At 37.2% G+C, this 21,020-nt stretch overlaps 1 protein-coding gene across 3 annotated transcripts in view; it reads left to right on the forward strand.

The window, feature by feature from the left end:
- Positions 1-21,020, forward strand: part of SEMA3D (semaphorin 3D) — a 198,770-nt gene that overhangs the window by 156,014 nt on the left and 21,736 nt on the right. For all 3 annotated transcript variants that reach the window (XM_086696799.1, XM_086696800.1, XM_086696798.1), the window contains 5 exons: positions 1,150-1,294; positions 12,544-12,766; positions 15,325-15,413; positions 17,252-17,293; positions 20,481-20,638. In XM_086696799.1, the coding sequence (XP_086552925.1) occupies positions 1,150-1,294; positions 12,544-12,766; positions 15,325-15,413; positions 17,252-17,293; positions 20,481-20,638 (657 nt within the window). The remainder of the gene's footprint in view (positions 1-1,149; positions 1,295-12,543; positions 12,767-15,324; positions 15,414-17,251; positions 17,294-20,480; positions 20,639-21,020) is intronic.

Here is a 21,020-nt window from a genome sequence, read left to right on the forward strand (position 1 = left end):
ATTAATGTCATTCCAAGAATATTAATGGTCAAGCTAGAGAATCTTTGGCTCATTTGTATAGTGCTGAGATGATATGTCTCTTAGCTCCTAAAGGGTGATCTCGTTTTTATGAATAGGAATCACCGTAAGTTTTAGATGCAGAGAAAATGTCTTTTATTTTCCAGAAATAAAACAAAAATGAAACATCTGATGACAGTGTTAACAATTTTCACCATTAATTTGCAAAAAATTGTGGAATCCTCATGGAGCTTTTCTGCTTCTTAATGATGTGTGATCCAGTCCTGTGTAATTAAGATAAATTTTAAGGGTCAGATAAGGTACATACATAAATTCAGGAAAAAATACAGAGATTAGGGAAGAAGCAAAAGAGAGTTTCAACATTTTTTAAATTAATAAAAATTGTATGAGGAAATTCTTAATAGTCAATATTTACGGCCATTTGCTCACTGTAAGAACACTTAAATAGAAGGGCACCTGGGTGACGCAGCTGGTTGGGCGTATCACTTTGTCATGATCTCACATGTTCATGGGTTCAAGAGCTGTGTTGGGGTTCGGATTCTGTGTCTCCCTCTCTCTCTGCCCCTCCCTGCTCACGCTCTGTCTCTCTCTCAAAATAAAATAAGCATTGAAAAAAAAAAAGAAAACACAAATGAGATATTTATTATTTATGTATCTAAAATGCTCCTCTTTAAAAAAATAGGTGATGTAACTTTTTATTTTCGAAGTTCTTTGGGAGGCATTAGGCCGTAAAAACTTCAAATGAAATTCAAAAGCATGTCTATAAATATGATACTCTTTTCTGCATATTTCCTTCTATCCTCCAGTTTTCCTAGGGAACTCCTATGTATCTGTCAAGTGTCAGTGTAGGCGCCATCTACTCTGAAAACTCACCAGACAGCCTTGTGTTGGAGTTCCATTGCATGCTTGCTTAGCTTACTACAATCATCTGTAAGGTAACTGCTGTCACACTTCTTTCAGGCTTGCTTGCTTATAAGCTCCTTAAGGGCATATACACACATTTTGTCTGCAGCACCTATCAAATGGAATGTGCCGCATTACTTTGTCCACACACCTGGTTATAATATGTGCTCAATAAATGTGCATTGAGTGATGTACAATGAATGATTGGACCATTCTGCTTTTTTTCAGCTCCATCTTCAAAGGCTCCGCTGTTTGTGTGTACAGCATGGCTGACATCAGAGCAGTTTTTAATGGTCCATATGCTCATAAGGAAAGCGCAGACCATCGTTGGGTGCAGTACGATGGAAGAATTCCTTATCCCCGACCTGGCACTGTATGTATCCAACTTAAAAATCAAATTATTTTTATAAGCCCATATCCTCTTTCCAATTCTATTATAATAAACTATGCTCATTCACCACAGCAACATGTGCTGTGCTTTTGAAAATACCTATTATTTATTTACAGTCATACATTAGCATTTCCATCCTTCATTGGAACTTAACTTTTTTTTTTTCCCTTTTGAGTAAAAGCTTTAGATACTACAGGAAACAATGATTATATCATAAGGATCAGGCTATGCTGAAAATATAGTGCCTATCCTCAATAAGTCTACAGAATCATCAAAATGATTCAATATGTAGAATGACAAATATTCCAAGTTAAATGAAAATGCCAAATAAATATTTATTTCCCACTTAACAGCTCTGTATATAGGTAGAGTCTTTGAGTCCTTGTTTCTACTTTAAAAGACAACATCAATTCCAATAGTTCATGTATTTCTTTATTATGTTGCATCTGTTAAAAAAAAAAAGACTTTGCAGTGTGAAATCTGTATTTGCATTATAAATGGCAAGTTTTTGTTTTGTTTTGTTGATGTGATTAAAACAGTTTAAGTTATTTAAATATTTTAAGGTTGGTTAATTGATAAAATATAAAGAAATACATGCTCTTTTTTCCACTTAAGATTCAATATGAATATTTCTACCAGGAGCTCTAAAGTATTCCTCAAAATCTCTGAGAAAAAGTATTGACTTAATCCAACCAATTCTACTGAATTTTGTCTTTTCATATGTTTGTCCTTAAACAGGAAACAGTTGGTAACCAGGCTTTTTCAGGCTTTCTCTTTTCATCTTCCTATTACATAACCTAATTAAATTTAGGAAACACACTTTAGAACTGTGACTATTTTCCCTTTCGTAATTCCTCAATAGAAATATGTTTCAAATATGTTTTCTGGACTGATTATAAGGTTATCACACTTCAATGGAAAAATTATTTTGCAAATAATGTGATTTCCAGGATTCAGATTTTTAATTTTCTTTGAACATCAAAATTATACTTGTCTTATTAATTTCACGGTAACGTAAGGTGTAAGTTACAGTGTGCGGATAATATTCTGAAGGTTTTACAAATCTTAACTTCATAAGGATTCTAAGAAGCAAGTGCTGTTGTTATTAATGCCATTTTACAGCCACTCATTTTATGCTACTCAGCATCAGGCACAGGGAGGTGCAGTAACTTGCCCAAGGTCACAAAAGCAACTGAGTAGTGCACCTGAGTTTTAAATTCAGACACTCTGGCAGCAGAGTCCAGGCTCTTAGAATTTGTACTATGATACTATATTAAAAATTTTTTTTTGTCTCAAATTATATTTATTTTCTTCTTCTGTAGAATATCTTCTACTGCATATATATAGTATATATGTATATACTGAACATATAATAATATGTTTATGATAGACTACATTTATTAAGTATATATGTAGTGGATATATATGTAATGAATCTATGTAGAATTTCAACTGCTGTTATATATATTTGGGGCCTTTTGTGAGGAGGACAGTTAAAATTCAGAGGGGATTTCTAGCTGGGGAAATTCCACCATCCTAGGATGGTGGGGTTAAGTATCATGGACTATCACATTCTCAGCCGTTTCTACATGAGTTTGTTTGTTTGTTTATTGAGAGAGAGAGAGAGAGAGCAGACATGTACTCGAGGGAGGGGCAGAGGGAGAAGGAGAGAGAGAATCTTAAGCAGGTTCCATGACCAACTCAGAGCCTGATGTGGAGCTCAATCTCATAAAACGTGAGGTCATTACCCGAACTGAGATCAAGAGTTGGACTGTTAACCAGCTGAGCCACGCGGGTGTCCCTCTTTTTAACAATAGAAAATGAAAAATAGTAGCAGGCATAAGAAAGTGCCATTTAACTGAGTTATTCCTTTATGTTTACTCAATGTCAGAGTTCCTCAGGAAATTCCTATGCTTTTTAAAATATGTGAACATATTCACATCTGTAGAAAAGCTTTGAGAATTACATCTTGTAACTACAGACAGTCCCCAACTTAAGTAGTTTTGACTTCTGATTTTTTTCGACTTTATGATGGTGAGAAAAGGATCCACATTCAGTAGAAACTATACTTAGAATTTTGAATTTTGATCTTTTCCTGGGCTTGCCAGGTGCAGTACGAGGGGCTCGTGAAGCTGAGCCTGGCAAAAAGTCGCAGCTTCTGGTAGGCCACATCATCACAAGGGTAGACAAAAATACACTTGAAATCATTCTGTTTTTCACTTTAGTACAGTTTTGAATAAAGTACATGAGATACTCAATGCTTCTTTATAAAATAGGCTTTGTGTTATGTTAGGGGAGTTTGCCCAACCGTAGACGAATTCAAGTGTTCTTAGCACATTGAAGTTCAGCTAGGCTAAGCTATGATGTTGAGTAGGTTAGGTATAATAAATGCACTTTTGCCTTATGATATTTTCAACTTACAATGGGTTTATGGGGGCATAATCCCATTGTAAGTCAAGGAAGATCTATAAACTCACTCACGGCCCGAAATTGGGCCAGTATTGGTAAAGGAGATGGAAAGAGGCTCCAGAAAGACTCCAGCAGAACAACATTCTCATTGATCAGGAAGTTTATCTCCTTGTTATAGAATTTAGAGATGCAAAAACGACTATCGTTGGGGTGCCTGGGTGGCTTAGTTGGTTAAGCTTCCAACTTCAGTTCAGGTCATGATCTCACAGGCAGTGAGTTCGAGCCCACATGGGGCTCTGTGCTGACAGCTCGGAGCCTGGAGCCTGCTGCAGATTCTGTGTCTCCCTCTGTCTCTCCCCTTCCCCCTCGTGCTCTGTCTCTCTCTCAAAAATAAATAAACATTAAACAAAAAAAAGCGACTCTCATAATTATTGGGAGAAGCTGTTTATTTTGCATTACACTTTTGGTTACAAGTGGGTTTCTTTCTCCTTGGTCTGAAGTGGGTAAGACTGGGATCAAACTTAGCTCTACTTGACTCCAAATCAAATGCTGTTAACCTCCACAGCACTCTACCTTCAATGAGATCAAAGCAAATAACCAAACTGAACCCCACACTGTTTCCCCTGGGACTGATCTGCTCCCTGCACAAATAATAATGCCGTTTTGCAACCTTACTGCGCTTGTCATTTCTTTTCTTGTAATTCTGGGGACACATCTTTGACTTTAATAAAAGCACTGCTGAATAATTTGCTGGCTACGAAACGTCAGAATCTTTCCTAAAAGCCACTTTACGCTTAAACCTTTTAAAATAGATTATTTGAAAAACCTCCTTTGCGTTTACGTTTCCTCATGTTGTTAACCAGATTGCTTCTAAAGTTGTGCTCCCAGCAGGGCCTTCTGCTGACATTGTCACTGAGAGAAATAAACACAAAGACTCTCAGGGTGCCACAGCGACTTTAATTTTCTAGTTTTTGACAGAATCCTGTGCTTCCTGTGACAAAAAGTCAAACCTAAACTCCTGGCCTTACTACGATATCATTACTCTCTACAATGTCAATAAGCCTGGAAACTCGTGAATGACAAGGACACAGTCACAGAATCCCTTCACTTCAAGGGATTCTCCTGCCCTCTGGTGTCCAAACTGAATCTCTGAACAAACTGTATTTTGTTCAGGTGGACTTTTTCAACTGTTATTGAACTTTAGGCCTTGAGAATAAGAAGTTGCAAATGAAATAAAATATGGCAGAATCCACAATATAGCAGGTAGTAGGGGTCAAAAATGGAAACCAAACTGAGGTCAGGCCAACGGTAGCAGGCTGCTCGAAACCTCAGAATCGGAGGAAGATTTTTAAAGGCAGATTTCATTTTTGATATTTGACTTATTATTAAAAGATTTACTTGGTAGTTTTTTTCGGTGTTGATAAGGAAATTTATAATGTATGCCTAAGTGTCAAATGTTGATAAATGTTTACTTGAAAGGGAGTTTCAGTTTTTAAACCATTCTCTTATCAAAAAGGTGAGAAGGTGCTTTAAAAATTGCTTCTTGTGGTAAGAACACTTAAGGTGAGATCTATGCTTTTAACATATTTCTAAGTTTATGAATACAGTAGTGCCTGTAGATAATGTTGTGCAAAAGATCTCTAGAACTTCACGTTGAATAACTGAAATTGTATACCATTAATTAGTGACTTCTTACATTCCACGCCCCTTAGCCCCTGGTAACCACAGTTTTATCTTTGGCTTTCATGAGTTTGAATATGTATATAAATGGAAGTATGTAGTTGTTTTAAAATTTTTTTCAAAGTTTATTCATTTTTGAGAGACAGAGACAGAGCACAAGTGGGGCAGGGACAGAGAGAGAGGGAGACACAGAATCTGAAGAGGCTCCAGGCTCTGAGCTGTCAGCACAAAGCCCAGTGCGGGTCTCAAACTCACGGACTGAGAGATCATGATCTGAGCTGAAGATGGATGCCTAACCGACTGAGCCACTCAGGGTCCCCATGTAGTTTTGACCTTCTGTGACTAACTTACTTCACTTAGCGTAATGTCTTCTTTGTTCATCTACATGGGCACCTGTTGAAGGATTTCCTTTTTTTTTTTTTAAGACTGAATAGTATTTCATTGTGGGTATATATCACTTTTTTCTTTTTCTTTTTTTTTTTTTTTTTACCCATTTATCAGGTGATGGACATCTAGACTGTTTCCACCTACATTATAAATAATAGAACTAGCATATGATCTCACTTCTGGGTATTTATCCAAAAGAATTGAAATCAGGATCTTGAAAAGAGATTAGCACTCCCATGTTCATTGCAGCCCTATCACCATAGCCAAAATGTGGAAAGGACTTGTTTTTGAAGTTCAAATATTTAAGAAATGTCTGTTTCACTATTCTCAAATCATTTTGGTGCAGTTTTTGACTATTTCTAAACCTCTAATGATGAAAAAAAATTCATTTTTAGATTCCATTTTCCCCAAAATACTGCTTTTATTGTTAAATGTTTTAGCTTTACTTTCAAAGGTTGAAACCTACACATGAATTTCCGAACTAAGTTTCCATTTTATGGTGAGGAGCAAAACAAAGTAGTTATAGGCCCTCTTCTAATTCCATTACTACAGGTGCACTGAAGTCACATGCAATATCACATCTACTAAACTAACCTCCTTGTACCCATTTATTGCCCCTCATATCCTGTAAAAACTTGACTAAAATTCTTAAATCTCAAAGAATCCCTGAATAAACATCTCTCCTTACCAATTCTATTTTAGGAATTTAGATCTTCAGAAAAATTTAAAATATCTTTTTCTTTTTATCCATATATCAATCAGCCATTTAATTTAACGGACCTGCTACAAAACATTAACATTGTTTTAATGTTAAGTGATTTTTCAGCTACCACCACCAAATGTAAAATAATTAAATCTCTCTTTCTATAACATTTCAAATCTTTACCTAACAAGAAGCCCCACCGTGTACAACTCATACAGCTTTTTCTCTAGAGTAAATCAAAGGTAAGGGCTTTCTTTTCCATGGGGCCAATATTCTCTTTATGCCAAGCTACTTATTATGTTCAATGAGCTTTTCCTTTTTCTCATATAGAATTCCTCTAAAGGAAAGGAAACCTTGGGGCGCCTGGGTGGCTCAGTTAGTTGGTTGAGCGTCTGACTTCTGCTCAGGTCATGATCTAGTGGTTCATGGGTTTGAGCCCTGCGTCGGGCTCTGTGCTAACCTCTCAGAGCCTGGAGCCTGCTTCAAATTCTGTGTCCCTCCCTCCCCGCCATCTGCCTGTCCCCCGCTCATGCTCTGTCTCTCTGTCTCTCAAAAATAAATAAACATTAAAAAAAAGGAAACCTTAAAAAAGACAGAGCTACAGCTATATGTTTTGTTAAATGTCCAGCAAAATTAAGTTTAGCTTAAACTATTTAATTTTGAAAGTAAATGATCAAAAATTGTTGGTTTAATTGTTGTCTTTAAAGTACTACCCAGTTATAGTAGACAGAATCCAACCTTTGTACAAGCAGGGGAGCATAGTATGACATTTTTTAAGTTCAGAGGTTAAAGTTCATTTGCCAATTGTAAATAAAATTTTGAATGGATATTTGCAACAGGTACATGCATTTCTTCAAATGCTAGAAGACATATCGCTGTATTAGACACTGAACAATAAAAAGGAAACTTGAGTTGTTGTTGCTTTACCTTTTAAGCATAGCAGAATATTCAAGATTCAGATATAACAACAATAAAGCTGGGTTTTAGTTGCAAAAAAAGAAAAAGAAGAAAGAGACAAATGTACCCCCATATTTGTACCCCTGGCCTTTCTAGTTCTGATACTGAAGACAGAGTCTTTCCTCATCCACATTTAGAAACTGACTCACAGCTGAATAGGCAGGGGGATAGAATGGCACTTGTGAAATCACAATTATTTTTCGGGGCCCCTGGGTGGCTCAGTCAGTTAAGCCTCCGACTCTTCGTTTTGGCTCACGTTATGATCTCACTGATCATGAGTTCGAGCCCTGCATCAGGCTCTGCTCAGATGGTGCAGAGCCTACTTGGGATTCTCTTTCCCTCTCTGTCTGTCCCTCCCCTGCCCGCTCCCGCTCTCAAAATAAACAAATAAATTAAAAATGAATAGTTACTAAAAGAAATTGCATGTATTTTTTTTTACTTTATAAATAAAAAAAACTTCCTTTTTGTATTTAGGTTATTTTTCCCAGTTTGCTAAAAATGGAAGCCTGGTTCAGTCTTTCCTTGTGCCCTGTCTTCCCTCACATTAGTCAGTCCTATGATTTGTTTAAAAGGAAAGTGCAACCTGTAGAAAACAGCCTGAAGCAGCAGGAGGAGAAAACTTTGAACAGCTGTCTGGTGCCTTGCCAAGGGGCAAAGCTCTCGCGTTGGATAAAAACCATTTTTCTCCTCTCGTCCGTCGCTTCCCACTACACTACTAAAGGCCCTATACAAACACATAGATGTGCCAAGCACAACACGGTCACACCTAGCCAGCTGTGCAGCCGGCCCTGAGATTGCTGCTGTTGGGTCACCCTTTCCTTTCACGGCACGCCTGGGCAGGTCTCTTCTGAAATACCCTTGTGCTGGTATTGTTTCCAGCAAGATACTCACATTTTAAAATTTTGGTAACAGCTCTCTCTCTCTCTCTTTTTTTTCTTTCCAAAATTTTAAACTATCTTAAGACTTTTTCAACTTGACAGGTAGAGAAACAGATAAGTTCCCTAACTTATTTCCTATAGGCCCTGGGGTAGTGGAAATCAGGGAAATGTTAGAAAGCTGGAGGCAGAAATAAATGGTCCTCTACCGTATAGTCAGAGGGGCTGTGTTAATATGTAGAAATTAAAAGGACATACATACGGAGAAAAATTCGCTAGATTTTTAATACCTGAGATGTAGCTAGATACCTAGCTTCAAGAGGAACATTCTCTAGGGTTTGGGGAGGAAACGGATTGATATGATCATTTACTTCAGATGCACCATTTCCCCACACTTTCTCTTTTTCCTTTATAGGATTTTTCTTTCCTACTTTACTCTCCTACCTGCTCCGGTCGCTTGGCATCTCTGGTTGTTTTTAAATCTGTGTGCCTCACAGCTATATGATATCAAAGGGGAAATCTCACTGTTTTTAATGTGCTAAAATAACAATATTTGGTTCAAATGGTACTCTCTTCAACCTCAGGGAGTAACTCTACCAAATCACTTTCATTTGTGAAAGCAATGTGGAGACGCAGACCTCGGAGATCACACACAGCAACGTAACGGATAAAGATCTTATCCAAACACTGGCAGCATGCCAGAAGGAAAAACTGCCATAGGGGGGAAAAATACATTTCCAAAGGTCATTTTATAATAGTCAACAGAAACCAGGTTTTCCTTCTCATCTTTTTTCTTTGATTTTATTACACTTAAACCTTTCCGTCAGAGGTGAGCAAAGAGGAAAAGCCTCACGTTTGCTTCTTGGCTAAATTGTTCCCATTTCATTCATCCATACTTTTCTCATATTAAAATTTCTAATTATTTGAAAATTTGATATCAAAAAGTGGATTGAATGTCATGATATTTCTTTTGAAAATTTGGCTGCTTGCATAACTATAGTTGCAAAGGCAAAGGAAAAGAAGATCTTAAGCTGGAGGGCTGTTTCAAAAATGTGATGCAAGCAAAATCATGCTTTTGCTCTGATTTTAATGATAGGCCAACCAGATTTTACCGCAGGCAGTATAAGCTATAAGCCCACTATAGTCTCCTTTGGCGGGGCCTCCAACATGCAGCCTGTAATTGGGCAAGAGCTTTGTATCGTTTGAGCTCCACATCCATTTTGACTTGCAGCTTAATCTATTTAATATAGGGTTCCTTCCATTATCGACTTGAGAGATTCCACTTGTCTGAAGGCTAAGTGCTAGAAACAATGACTGAAGACATTCAGCTCTTCAGACCAACATCCAGTTAACAATAAGCTAAGTAATTGCCAAATAGCTAATATTCTGCGTCTCTTTGGTGCAGACCTGGGAAAAATAAAGAGATTTCAGGGAAAGATTAATTTTTTTAAGATCAGACATGCAAGGGGCGCCTGGGTGGCTCAGTCGGTTAAGTGACCGACTTCGGCTCAGGTCATGATCTCTCGGTCCGTGAGTTCGAGCCCCGCGTCGGGCTCTGTGCTGACCGCTCAGAGCCTGGAGCCTGTTTCAGATTCTGTGTCTCCCTCTCTCTGACCCTCCCCTGTTCATGCTCTGTCTCTCCCTGTCTCAAAAATAAATAAGACGTTAAAGATCAGACATGCAAGAATTCTGTAAAAGATAGAAATATTCTTACATTACTAATGGAAAATCATTAACAAAATCTTTTAGTACAACTTCTTTGATATTTCTTCCAATTTAATGACCCATTATGATTTTATTCCTATAAAGTTGGAGGTAAGGGCCATATGTTGTGGCTAACTTCGGTATCTTTAATTCCCTGAGAACGATCCTCTGGAGGTTCAGGATTTGAGAAGCACAGTTTGAAGCCTTGACAAGATTCTAATTAGCGCCTGGTGTAAATGGCTCAGTTTTGTAGAGATTGTGTTTCCACCTTGTGTAAAAATTAAAACAGGGAAAAGTAGCACTTTCTTTAAGACTTTCTCCTGTATGTCTGCAACATAGAGCCAAAGTTTGCCATTCCAAAGGAATGTTAGCCCATGAAGAATTCAAATGTAATAGCAGCATTGTTCTGAGTTAGCTTTTTGAATTACAGTATACAGGAATCATAAAATAAATCTGATATGTGGAAAGTTAAATATTTGCCTGAAAAAAATCTAATTATAAAGCAATTCTTTATATTCTTTGGATAAAGGCACATCACGTTCATTCAATTTGTACTAGTGTGAACATTTGTGTCTTACCACCAGGGGGCAGCGTATGCTAACTATTGAATTAGTGAACACTAAAAGGCAAAGGAGAGACAATTTGAGACAGAAGTGAAAAATTCCCTGAATGGTTTCTTCACAGATCCTTTAGGGAAAGAGCTGTTGAATTGTTCACAGTGTAATTTTCACACCAGTTATATAAAAAAAAAAAGAAAAACAACAACTAATTATGATGTAAAACTATTAAAGCTCTTTTACAAGTAATTTTTATGACGTGGTGATTTGTTCCATTTAATTTTTAATAATCATGGGTTGAATTTAAAACTGCAATCTTAAATGAATTAAAAGAAATTGAAAATAATGGTTTCTCATATATTCCCATGTTTATAAATCGCTTTCTTCATAATTATTTCAGCTCAAATTTCATGTAGCTTCATAGGAAACAAATTCACTGTGGAAGCTTTTGAAAACACAGAAAATTAGATATAATTTACAATTTTTTTTTGAGAAACTTTGAGAAGGTTGAATAGGCAAGGATAATCTGTTTCGCTAGGTTCCCTTTGGTGACCATTAGCCATTTCTCCTGCCAACAAGTAAAGACAGTTGCTTTTTGAGATCTGAAGTTAATTCAGGGGGATAACAGTTCAAAAGGCAACAGAAATATCTAGCATAGGGGTTTTATATTCAGCTTTCTGAGGCCAGAATTTTTGGAAGAAAGGACAATTGTCTTGGGATTGAAATTACAAATTTTCACTTGTGCCAGTGCAGCTGAAAAGAGTATTTCAAAAGCAGAAGCCCAACTGGGCAGAGATAAAGTACTTAAAATGTAGACAAATTTTTGAGGTATAGTTGACATATTAGTTTCAGGTATGCAAAGTGATGATTTGATGTTTGAATATCTTGAAAAACATACAGTAAGTCTAGTTAACATACATCACCATACATAGTTACAAAATTATTTTCCTTGTAATGAGAACTTTAAAGATGTATTCTCTTAGCACCTTTCAAATACACAGTACAGTGTCATCATGCTACCCACTATTTCCCATGACTTAATTTTTTTTATAACTGGACATCTGTACCCTTTGACCCCCTTCACCCTTGTAACAACCCTCCCACTCCTTGTCTCTGGCAACCAACCACTGATCCGTTCTTTGTATCTGTGAGTTTGGTGTTTTTGTTTTTAAGATTCCACATATAAGTGAGGTCATATGGTATTTGCCTTTCTCTGTCTGACTTATTTTAAGCATAATGTGCTCATGGTGCATCCCTGTTGTCTCAAATGACAAAATTCCATTCTTTTTTTGGGGGGAGGGGTGAAAAATATTCCCCTGTAATCATTAAAATAACTTTGAGAGAGAAAACTGGATTTAAATATATTCAAGGTAAACTGATATGCCCCGATTCGAGAGTCCCCCCGAAAACAAACCACCAGAGTCCAGAGTCAAAGCCAAGCGGCAAGGGTCGTTTATCGCAGGTTCGAACCCGGTCCTCGGCACACTCGTTGCCGGTGAGGCTAAGAGGCCCTGAGCGAGGATCTTACAGCTTCTTTTATAGACAGGCACAAACAAGTTAGCATTTTTCGAGGTTACAGAGCTGTTATTGGTTGACATTTAAATTTGAACGCTCAGCAGAACTTGATTGGTTCCCGCCTTTATTTCAAACCATTCAGCAGAACTTGATTGGTTCCCGCCTTCATGTCAGACTACAACCGGGCGTGCCCTGGCTGGATTCGGGAATGGCGGCGGGGGGAGGGGAAAGATCTTTTCTTTGCAGTTGTGAGTATACCTGGTAACTTTTCTCTTAGCCTCTCATAAACTATGTTTATTGACAAGCATATGTGATTCCATATTGATCCTGTTCACCATTCCTTTCATATTGTCAATAATAAGCCTTAAAAACTTTATTATAAGTAAATATAAGTTCCTCAGCTGTATGAACAATGTCTTTACTTCTCTACTCATTTCTTTTCAGTGTCCAAGCAAAACCTATGATCCACTGATTAAATCCACCCGAGATTTTCCTGATGATGTCATCAGTTTCATAAAGCGGCACCCTGTGATGTTTAAATCGGTGTACCCAGTTGCGGGAGGACCAACATTCAAGCGAATCAATGTGGATTACAGATTGACCCAGATCGTGGTGGATCACGTTGTTGCAGAAGATGGACAATACGATGTAATGTTCCTTGGAACAGGTATGCTAGACCCAGATGATGCTTTCTTTCAAAGGAATTTTTCACTATTAGACAAAGGAAGCAAAGACTTCAAAAAGATTATTGGTTGAAATCAAAATGAGTAATTATTAGCTGATATCTAGTCACTGTTTCTTAACATTGCATAACACATGCTTTTAATTGACAGTTATAAATATCTCCCAGCCTCCTTTAGTGGTATTTGAGATTTCAAAATATATTTGTATGTTATGACTATAACATGCCTGCTTAGATTAGGTGCTCAATACATATTTGTTGAATGATTATGGACTAAAATTAAACAAGTACAGCTAAGCAATGTTTATTTTCAGACTCCACATTTTTTTCTCTCTGGGGAGATATTTGATTCCCTGCCCCCCGCCCCCAGCCCCGCAAAAGATCCCTTCACTCAATTTTGAGAATCATTGACTGAGTTGACTTAAATGGCTTTTCAAAAAATTAAGCAATACTTTGTAAAGATCTTTAAGTAGAAACTTCCTGGAGATTATTTTTCCTATCCTTGAATTTTGTGGATTAAGTATCACTTTCATTATTAGAGACTATTTTATTTATTTTTTTGTCAACTCAGTCATTATAAAATGATTTAAAAAATATTTTCCAGAAAAAGAAATATTGCTTATTTAGTATGCCTCAAAAAAAGAAAGAAAAAGGAAATAGAAAATATCATCTAATGATACATGCATTCTAATGACAGTAAAGGTAACATGCATCATTGAGATAAAAGCACTTCATCCTGGAAAATGTTATGTGATTTAATGAATCAGGCATTGAGTAAAGAAATCAAAATTAATGTGTTTTCAAGAAATGGGCATTTTTTTTTATTGAAATAGGTTTTCAGAACTACAGAACAGTTTTATTTTTCAAAAACATACTGTTTTTGAAAAAAAAAAAAAAAAAAAAAGAAGAAGGCTCAGAGCCTGGAGACTTCTTCAGATTCTGTGTCTCCTCTTTCTGCCCCACCCCTGCTCATGTTCTGTCTCTGTCTCTCAAAAACAAATAAACATTAAAAAATTTTTTTTAATAAATACATTGAAAAAAAGTAGAGTTTATTAGGGAACGTGCATGTGACAGACTTAGAGCGTTTTCAGAATACCTGTTGCCAAGCCTGATTATGCTGCAGATGGCAATAACAAGACATAGGAAAGTAAGTGATGTTCTCAAGACTGTAGAGATTACTACAGAAGCAGACCAAGTAAGTACAGTAAAACCTTGGATTGAGAGTAACTTGTTCTGCGAGTGTTCTGCAAGACGAGCAAACATTTCTAATAAACTTTAACTGGATAAACAACTGATTTCTCGCAATACGAGTTACTACCTGATACCAAATGCCGTGTGATCACAACTGAGCCAATGGTTCTTAAAATTTGCTTAGATATATGAGTGCTTTGGATTACAAGCCTGTTTCTGGAATGACTTATGCTCACAAACCAAGGTTTTACTTTAATTAGTCTGTCACTAATTCTAAGGAGTTTGCTACTGAATTTGCGCTGTCCACCCAAAGCGTTCCTAGGTCAACACTTCGCTGTCATAAATGCCATTCGGCCACTAGGTGGTACTACCTAACTTTGACTGAGAAAATTATAAGGTAACTAAGATAGATGGATCGATTTTCAATTATGACATTTGGAAAATGTATATTTTATATTTTTTCAAAGATCCTAGAGTCCTTTAAAAACCGAATTAAATATTTCAGACTATTTTGGGCAAATAGGATCATTACTATCCATATTAAAATTCTTCAACCACAGTGCCAGAAGCTTAAAAGCATCTATATTGTATAAATTAATTTCCAAATGAGATTTTTTTTCTCCTTCTAAAATGTTCTTTTGATTGTCTTTCTGTAATAAATAGCATGTCACCTTGTAAACTGCAATAGAAGATCCTGTATTTAAGGCATCTTTACTAAATGTCAATTTTTGGTTTATAGTCTTTTAAATTTTGGTTACTCTTAAATTAAACCAAAATAATTTTAAACAAAACTTCAGTTTCCAGCCTATTAGTAAAGTTTCTGTAAATAAAATATGTTGGTGAGTGAGTTAAAATTCCCCCCATGTAGATGGCTTCAGTGGTTTCTCTTCCCTTTGTTAACATTATTTAACAATGTATATATCTTACCTTTCGCCGTAACTTAGATGTGATAAGCACTGAATAAATATCTCTTACATTGAGAGAGAGAGAGAGAGAGAGAGGAAAAAATATTTTAATATATCTTAACCTTTTAAATTCAGTTACAAAAATATCATTCCACTTTAGTTATAAAATCAGCCATTATTTGAATGAGACACACATACTCCTTCTGCTCGAAAGATCTTTGAGTGCATGTCTTTTAATGTCTTCCTTATAAATATGTGTTTTATGAGTTAAAAACTATCATGTTTCGGAAGGAGGGAATCATATCCATTAAGCTTCACTTCTTGTGTGCCTTGTTGAATCTGACTTTTCCAAAGGCTTTGAAAGAAAAAGGAGGGAACAGTTGTGAAGGTTGCTAGGCATATACTTAAAGGAGAAACAGCAGGATTATAGGTCATGTGTTTTTTCAGACATTGGAACAGTCCTAAAAGTTGTCAGCATTTCAAAGGAGAAGTGGAATATGGAAGAAGTAGTGCTGGAAGAGTTGCAGGTATTCAAGGTAAGACAGTCCAGAGTTCCAGAAGAGATGGGGACACTTAGTAGTCCTTGATACAGGACAGTGTGTTTTAATACATCGTCGCTTTTCCTAGAGAAGTCTGTGCAATTAGCTCCCTTATTTTCCTTTTCCTTAAGCAACGGAAAAAAGTTTTTCAAGCAACTGAGAACAGGACTCCTCTCTCCCCGTAGAATACCACTAAAATCAGGGCTCCTGGGATGGCCGCTCATTACTTTGTTCTCTAAGCATATGGTCAGACAAATCGCCACAGTGGATGAAAGCCCGGGGTCTGGGGTCTCTGACTACCCAGATGCTTTTCTACTTTAAACGGTTGACTTTTCAATTTTTCCTCCATTGAATTGGAGAAAACTGGAAGAGTGTGTAAATCACATGTCCCTGCTTTTCCGTAAGGAATCTTTTTTAAACAAGGTTGCATGATAGTAAAGCCTTGATGTATGCTACGTCCCTCTAGAGAGCTAGATCTAAAATAATAATTTTCTAGATTTGGGGAATGTCTTTGACTTTTAACAATACATTTGAGCTGTGGTATTCTCTGTAGATGCTCAGTGACATTTAGTTCAAAATTATTTTCTGAAAGTAACATTAGAAATAAAAGTGTATTTCTGACAGGAGCCTTGACAAATATGTTCTGTCTTTTATAACATTTTTGTTGAGATAGTTCATTAAAATGGGCTGTTTCCCTGTGAACATCTATTGCCTTAAAAAAAAAAAAATCAAGTAGAGACCCCCACTGTGAGGAACTCAAGGTAATTAACATGCTGAGTTCCACAGGATCCTGTTTACATTGTGATGATAATAGTGGTCAAGGAGTTAACAAGAACAAGATCTGCTATCTGGCATCTACCAAAAACAAAGTCTTGGGTGGTTCCTGAGGGAAAAACTGATGTCAAATCTAAATGTGAACCCAGAAGCCAAATATGAAGCTCCCACAATATATAAGGTGCATTAAAATAAGTTTTACTTAATGGTGGTTAGTGGTCAAGAGGAATTATTTGGATTCCATTGTGAAGATTAAATAATGAACCTGTGTCCTTCATTTAAAAAAAAAAAAAAAGTTTTGGGATAGCACGTTCTCATTTTAACATTTTTCTTTCATTTTTTTGCTTCATGTATTTTCTTAAATTTTTGGTATCTGCTACCGTTTATCGGTTTGTAAATACTGGCTGGTGAGAAACGAATGGACAGTAAATAGATGATAAGTAGATGAAAAATTCTTAAAGATTCCATCCTTTTTAGTTTGCTAGCTTCTGTGTTCATGTTTCTAATTTTCTATTGCATGCATAAAGCCATAGTTTCAACAAGTAAAGCAAGTCCTAGTTCATATCACGGAATCTTGTGCATCGGTAGCTTGCCATGTTCCATAAAGAATATGCTCATCCACAAAGAACACTATAGCTTTTCAGAACTCTGCTACTTGAACAAGTTTTTCAACTACCGATCTAAGTAAGAGCAGAACTAGGTAATAAATAATTATGGAGATGTTCTTGTCAACACTAGTTTGAATTATATGGAAGCAGTTAAGATAAGCAGATTTAGAAGGAGAAACCTTGTGGGTAACTGGGAGCGATTTCCAATGCACAGTGTTTCCTCATACACTTAGATAGTTTTTCTGTAATAAGATACTTTAAAGGAACTATTTTGATCCTTTCTATTAAGGTAGAATTAGAAGGAAAGAACAAATGTTAAGATTCTTTCCCCCTCTATATAACAGACCCTTGAAGTTTTCTTCAGTGATCTTTGGTACGTGACAAGAGAACATATTGGCTGCTATAAAAGACTCTTAATGATTATCTTTATTAACATTTGATTTTTATTTTCAGCACTCATCGATCATCCTGAACATGGAGTTGTCTCTGAAGCAGGTACTTTCTAATTTTTCTGTAAAAATTAGCCACAAAAGCAACAGGCTGCTTGAATTTATTTTAGGGAAACTCTATTGATATTGGAAGTTAAATTATAAATAATGTAAAAAGCTTTAAATTGTGTGTTTCTTTCATACCCAATTAGAGGCCAGTGTTGTAGGCTTGCCTTAGGAAAAGTAGAACCAAATATCATTACTTGAATGATAGATATTCCCCTTCCCTTGGCTCTTGAAAACTGAGCTCACTTTCTTTGTTTCATGAGGATGTGTCTCTGTCAAGGCCATAAGAAGTTCATGTAGAATACTAACCATAATCACGAAAAATGGTTTTTAATCAGGGAGTCTAGAAATTACACTATGGACGATGGTGGCAAAGAGCCCGAGAGTCAACTGCCGGCCTTCCACTTAGTATCTGACTCTGGGAATCAATTTCCTTAACAGAGAAATTAGGGAAATAAAATCCACCACCTAATAAATAGGATGCTGCACACAAAATTTGAGACAAAGAGTTGGCACATCGTAAGTGTGAAGTAAATGGTATCTGATGACAATGACAATAATAATATTTAATAGATCATAAGTTCTCAATATGATACTCTAAATCCCAATTAACTCAAGAGGTTCAGGCTTGTATTAGCATTTGTGTATGTACCCCCAGGATAAAAAAATTATGGGATAATATGCTTAATTTTTTTAATATAATTTATTGTCAAGTTGGCTAACATAAAGTGTATACAGTGTGCTCTTGGTTTTGGGGGTAGATTCCCGTGATTCATAGCTTACGTACAACACCCACTGTTCATCCCAACAAGTGTCCTCCTCAATGCCCATCACCCATTTTCCCCTTTCCCCCCTAACATTGTCTTCATCTATGTGGCTAGTAATGACACAGAAACTAATAGGGAAAAGATCTAAATAGATTTCTTATTTGATCTTTTCCATTAATTTTTTTCACTGAATGTTTAGTTCTTAAAGGCCTACTACTACCCTTGGAGGGTATAGAAATGAACGAATGGCATAGTCCTTCACTTAGAAGCTCACAGTGGAGCTGGGAGACATAGAAAGAACACGCTACCAATGCAAAACAATAATGGAAGCCTGTACAGGGAAAACACAGGGGAGGAACTGGTCTAAGAGGAAGCCAGGTAGAGCAGAGGAAGGAAGTGAAAAGAACAGACGTGTGGGGCGTGGGTGGCTCAGTCGATTAAGCATCTGACTCTTGGTTTCGGCTCAGGTCATGCTCTCACAGGTTCATGAGATCAAGCCCTGCATCAGGTTCTGCACTCACAGCGTGGAGCCTGCTTGGAATTCTCTCTCTCTCCTTTTCTCTTTGCCCCTCCCCCCCCTCAAAATAAGTAAATATACATTAACCAAAAAGAAGAGACATGTAACCTGAACTACGAAGGATGTTGCAGTTAACCGGTTAAATTAAAAAGGGGATGGGAAGAGGAAGCCTATGCCAAGGAAAAAAGGAGAACATTTGGAAAGGTGTGAGCGGTGAGAAATCATAGCTTATTCTAATAAGTTTGTGAACAATTAGAGCAAAGGGCATATGTGTGTGCAAGGGGCAAGGAGGCTAGAAATGATTCTGGGACATAAAACAGAGCAAGATTAGGTACATCCTTATATGTCTTCCTAAGAAGTTTAACAGTTTTATCTGAGGACAACGAAAACCTTTAAAGATCTTCAGCAGGAATGTGTTGTGATAAGCTTTTCCTTTTAGGAAGGTCAGTCTGCTGTGGCAGAGCGGAAGATGGATCGAGTCCTGGGGTAGAGGTGGGGGTTGTCGGAACACGAGGCTGAAGCCAGTGGAAATATTAGAACACTTATAAGTAATCCAGGGAAGAAACAATAAAGACAGACAAAAGTGTTGGCAGTGGAGAGGGAGAGGAGGAGATAGAGAGTTCTGTGTAAGAGAATGGAAAAGACACGGTGGCTGACTAAGAGATAAAGGGGATTCAGAGACAACTCCCAGCTTTGTGTCCTGGGTGACAAAGCTAGGGTAGCAGGGCTAGATTTAGGGCAATCCAGTATGTCAACCTTGACGTTGTTTTCAAGATGCACCTGACGCTTTATACAATAAGACAGGCAAAGAAATGAGGATAGAAAAGAGGGGGCACCTCACGTTTAATGCAAAGAAAGGAATCCTCAAAGGAGACAGAAATCTTAGGCAGAAATAAAGACAGAGAACAAGAAAAAGTTGACGGTCAAGGGAGGCATGATTCTTGGTGTTAGACACTTTGGAGAATTGAAGTAAAGCAAATACTGAACTGGGTGCATTGCATTTAGCAGCTAGGAGGTCTTAACTGACATTTTAATAGGCAGGGCAGGTAGAAGATAGATGTCTGTAGATTGAGTACGTGTATTTATTTATGTCAACATTTACTTCTCAGGTTTTTCCCCTTTGTGTAAAGTCTGATATGGCCCGCTGTCGTTGACCATGAGTTCACTGAAGGCACAGACTCTGGCTTAGTTATTCGTATCCTCCCTCTCCCTACGTCTTCCACCACGTACGCTCAGCGAATGCTCATAAAGAGCAGTGCATTGTTTTCAGAACATATTTCCAAAATGCACCTTTATATGCTGAGTTGTTTAGTATCCTGCAGCCTTTCATTGGTGATATGGCATCTTTCGAGCCTCCTTAATACTTCCTTCACAGTGATACCAAGCATTTTCTCTCCAGCTTATAACCCATTTCCCTTCAGGGATCAAGAGGTATTTCATTAGCAAATGAAATGGTTCAAACCACAAGAAAGTTTCATAAATCTCTTTTCAGCCGTCTCTCACGCAAGAAGCCACAGCAGCGGAAGACCATCAGTGTTGCCCATCACATCTGTGCTTGATATAATCTACCAAAGCACATTTTCAACCATTGAGAAAGAATTTGACGTCTTAATTCCTCAGTCTAGCAGCTGGGTTTCGACCTTCTTAAATTACTGGCCAAGGTTATCCTAGCTCTCTAGAATGCTGTCCATTTCGGTATCAACATCTTCAAACCGCCATGCTGCCAGGAGTAGAAGTGATCGACTCGTCTTACTCTTTGTTATGTTTCTGTACAACTGCTTATTTTCTGTACAAGGGCACCCGAGGAGACAGATTTAGATCTGTGATGTGGTATTCAGGAAAGGGAAGTTCTTAAGACTGGTCTGAAAGATGCTTCTAATTCATTTGTTTTGCCTGATTTGTAGCAACAATTGTACGTCGGTTCCCGGGATGGATTGGTTCAGCTCTCCTTGAACAGATGCGACACTTATGGGAAAGCTTGTGCAGACTGTTGCCTGGCCAGAGACCCCTACTGTGCCTGGGATGGAAATGCATGCTCTCGATATGCGCCCACTTCAAAACGGTAAGAGGCACATGGAGTGAAGGTGAAGCCTTCTTTTCTACCCAGCGACTATCTCACCGGAATACCTTGTCTTCTAGTTTAAATTAAAGACGATTTAATTGTAGAAAACATGGTCTCTGGTAAGAATGTTAAAATTAAATTTTGCATAAAACTAAATGTTGAAGGAGCATGAAATCGAGTGTTCTGAAGTGCCGAAATGTGGAACTTGAAAAAGTTCTGAAAAATTGTTTACATGCTTTTCCTTCATCTCTATTAAATACCATTAAAAGTTGGTTTTTCTCGACTACTTTGCCCTTCCTCCATTCCTCCCTTCTTCCCTTATTTTTACATGGTCTATGTTTACCCTTACTGTTTTGCAAATAATGTATACATATATGTGTTT

Source organism: Puma concolor, chromosome A2, assembly GCF_028749965.1.
Source record: "Puma concolor isolate L17-30 chromosome A2, mPumCon1.1.hap2, whole genome shotgun sequence".
Taxonomy (NCBI): Eukaryota; Metazoa; Chordata; class Mammalia; order Carnivora; family Felidae; genus Puma; species Puma concolor.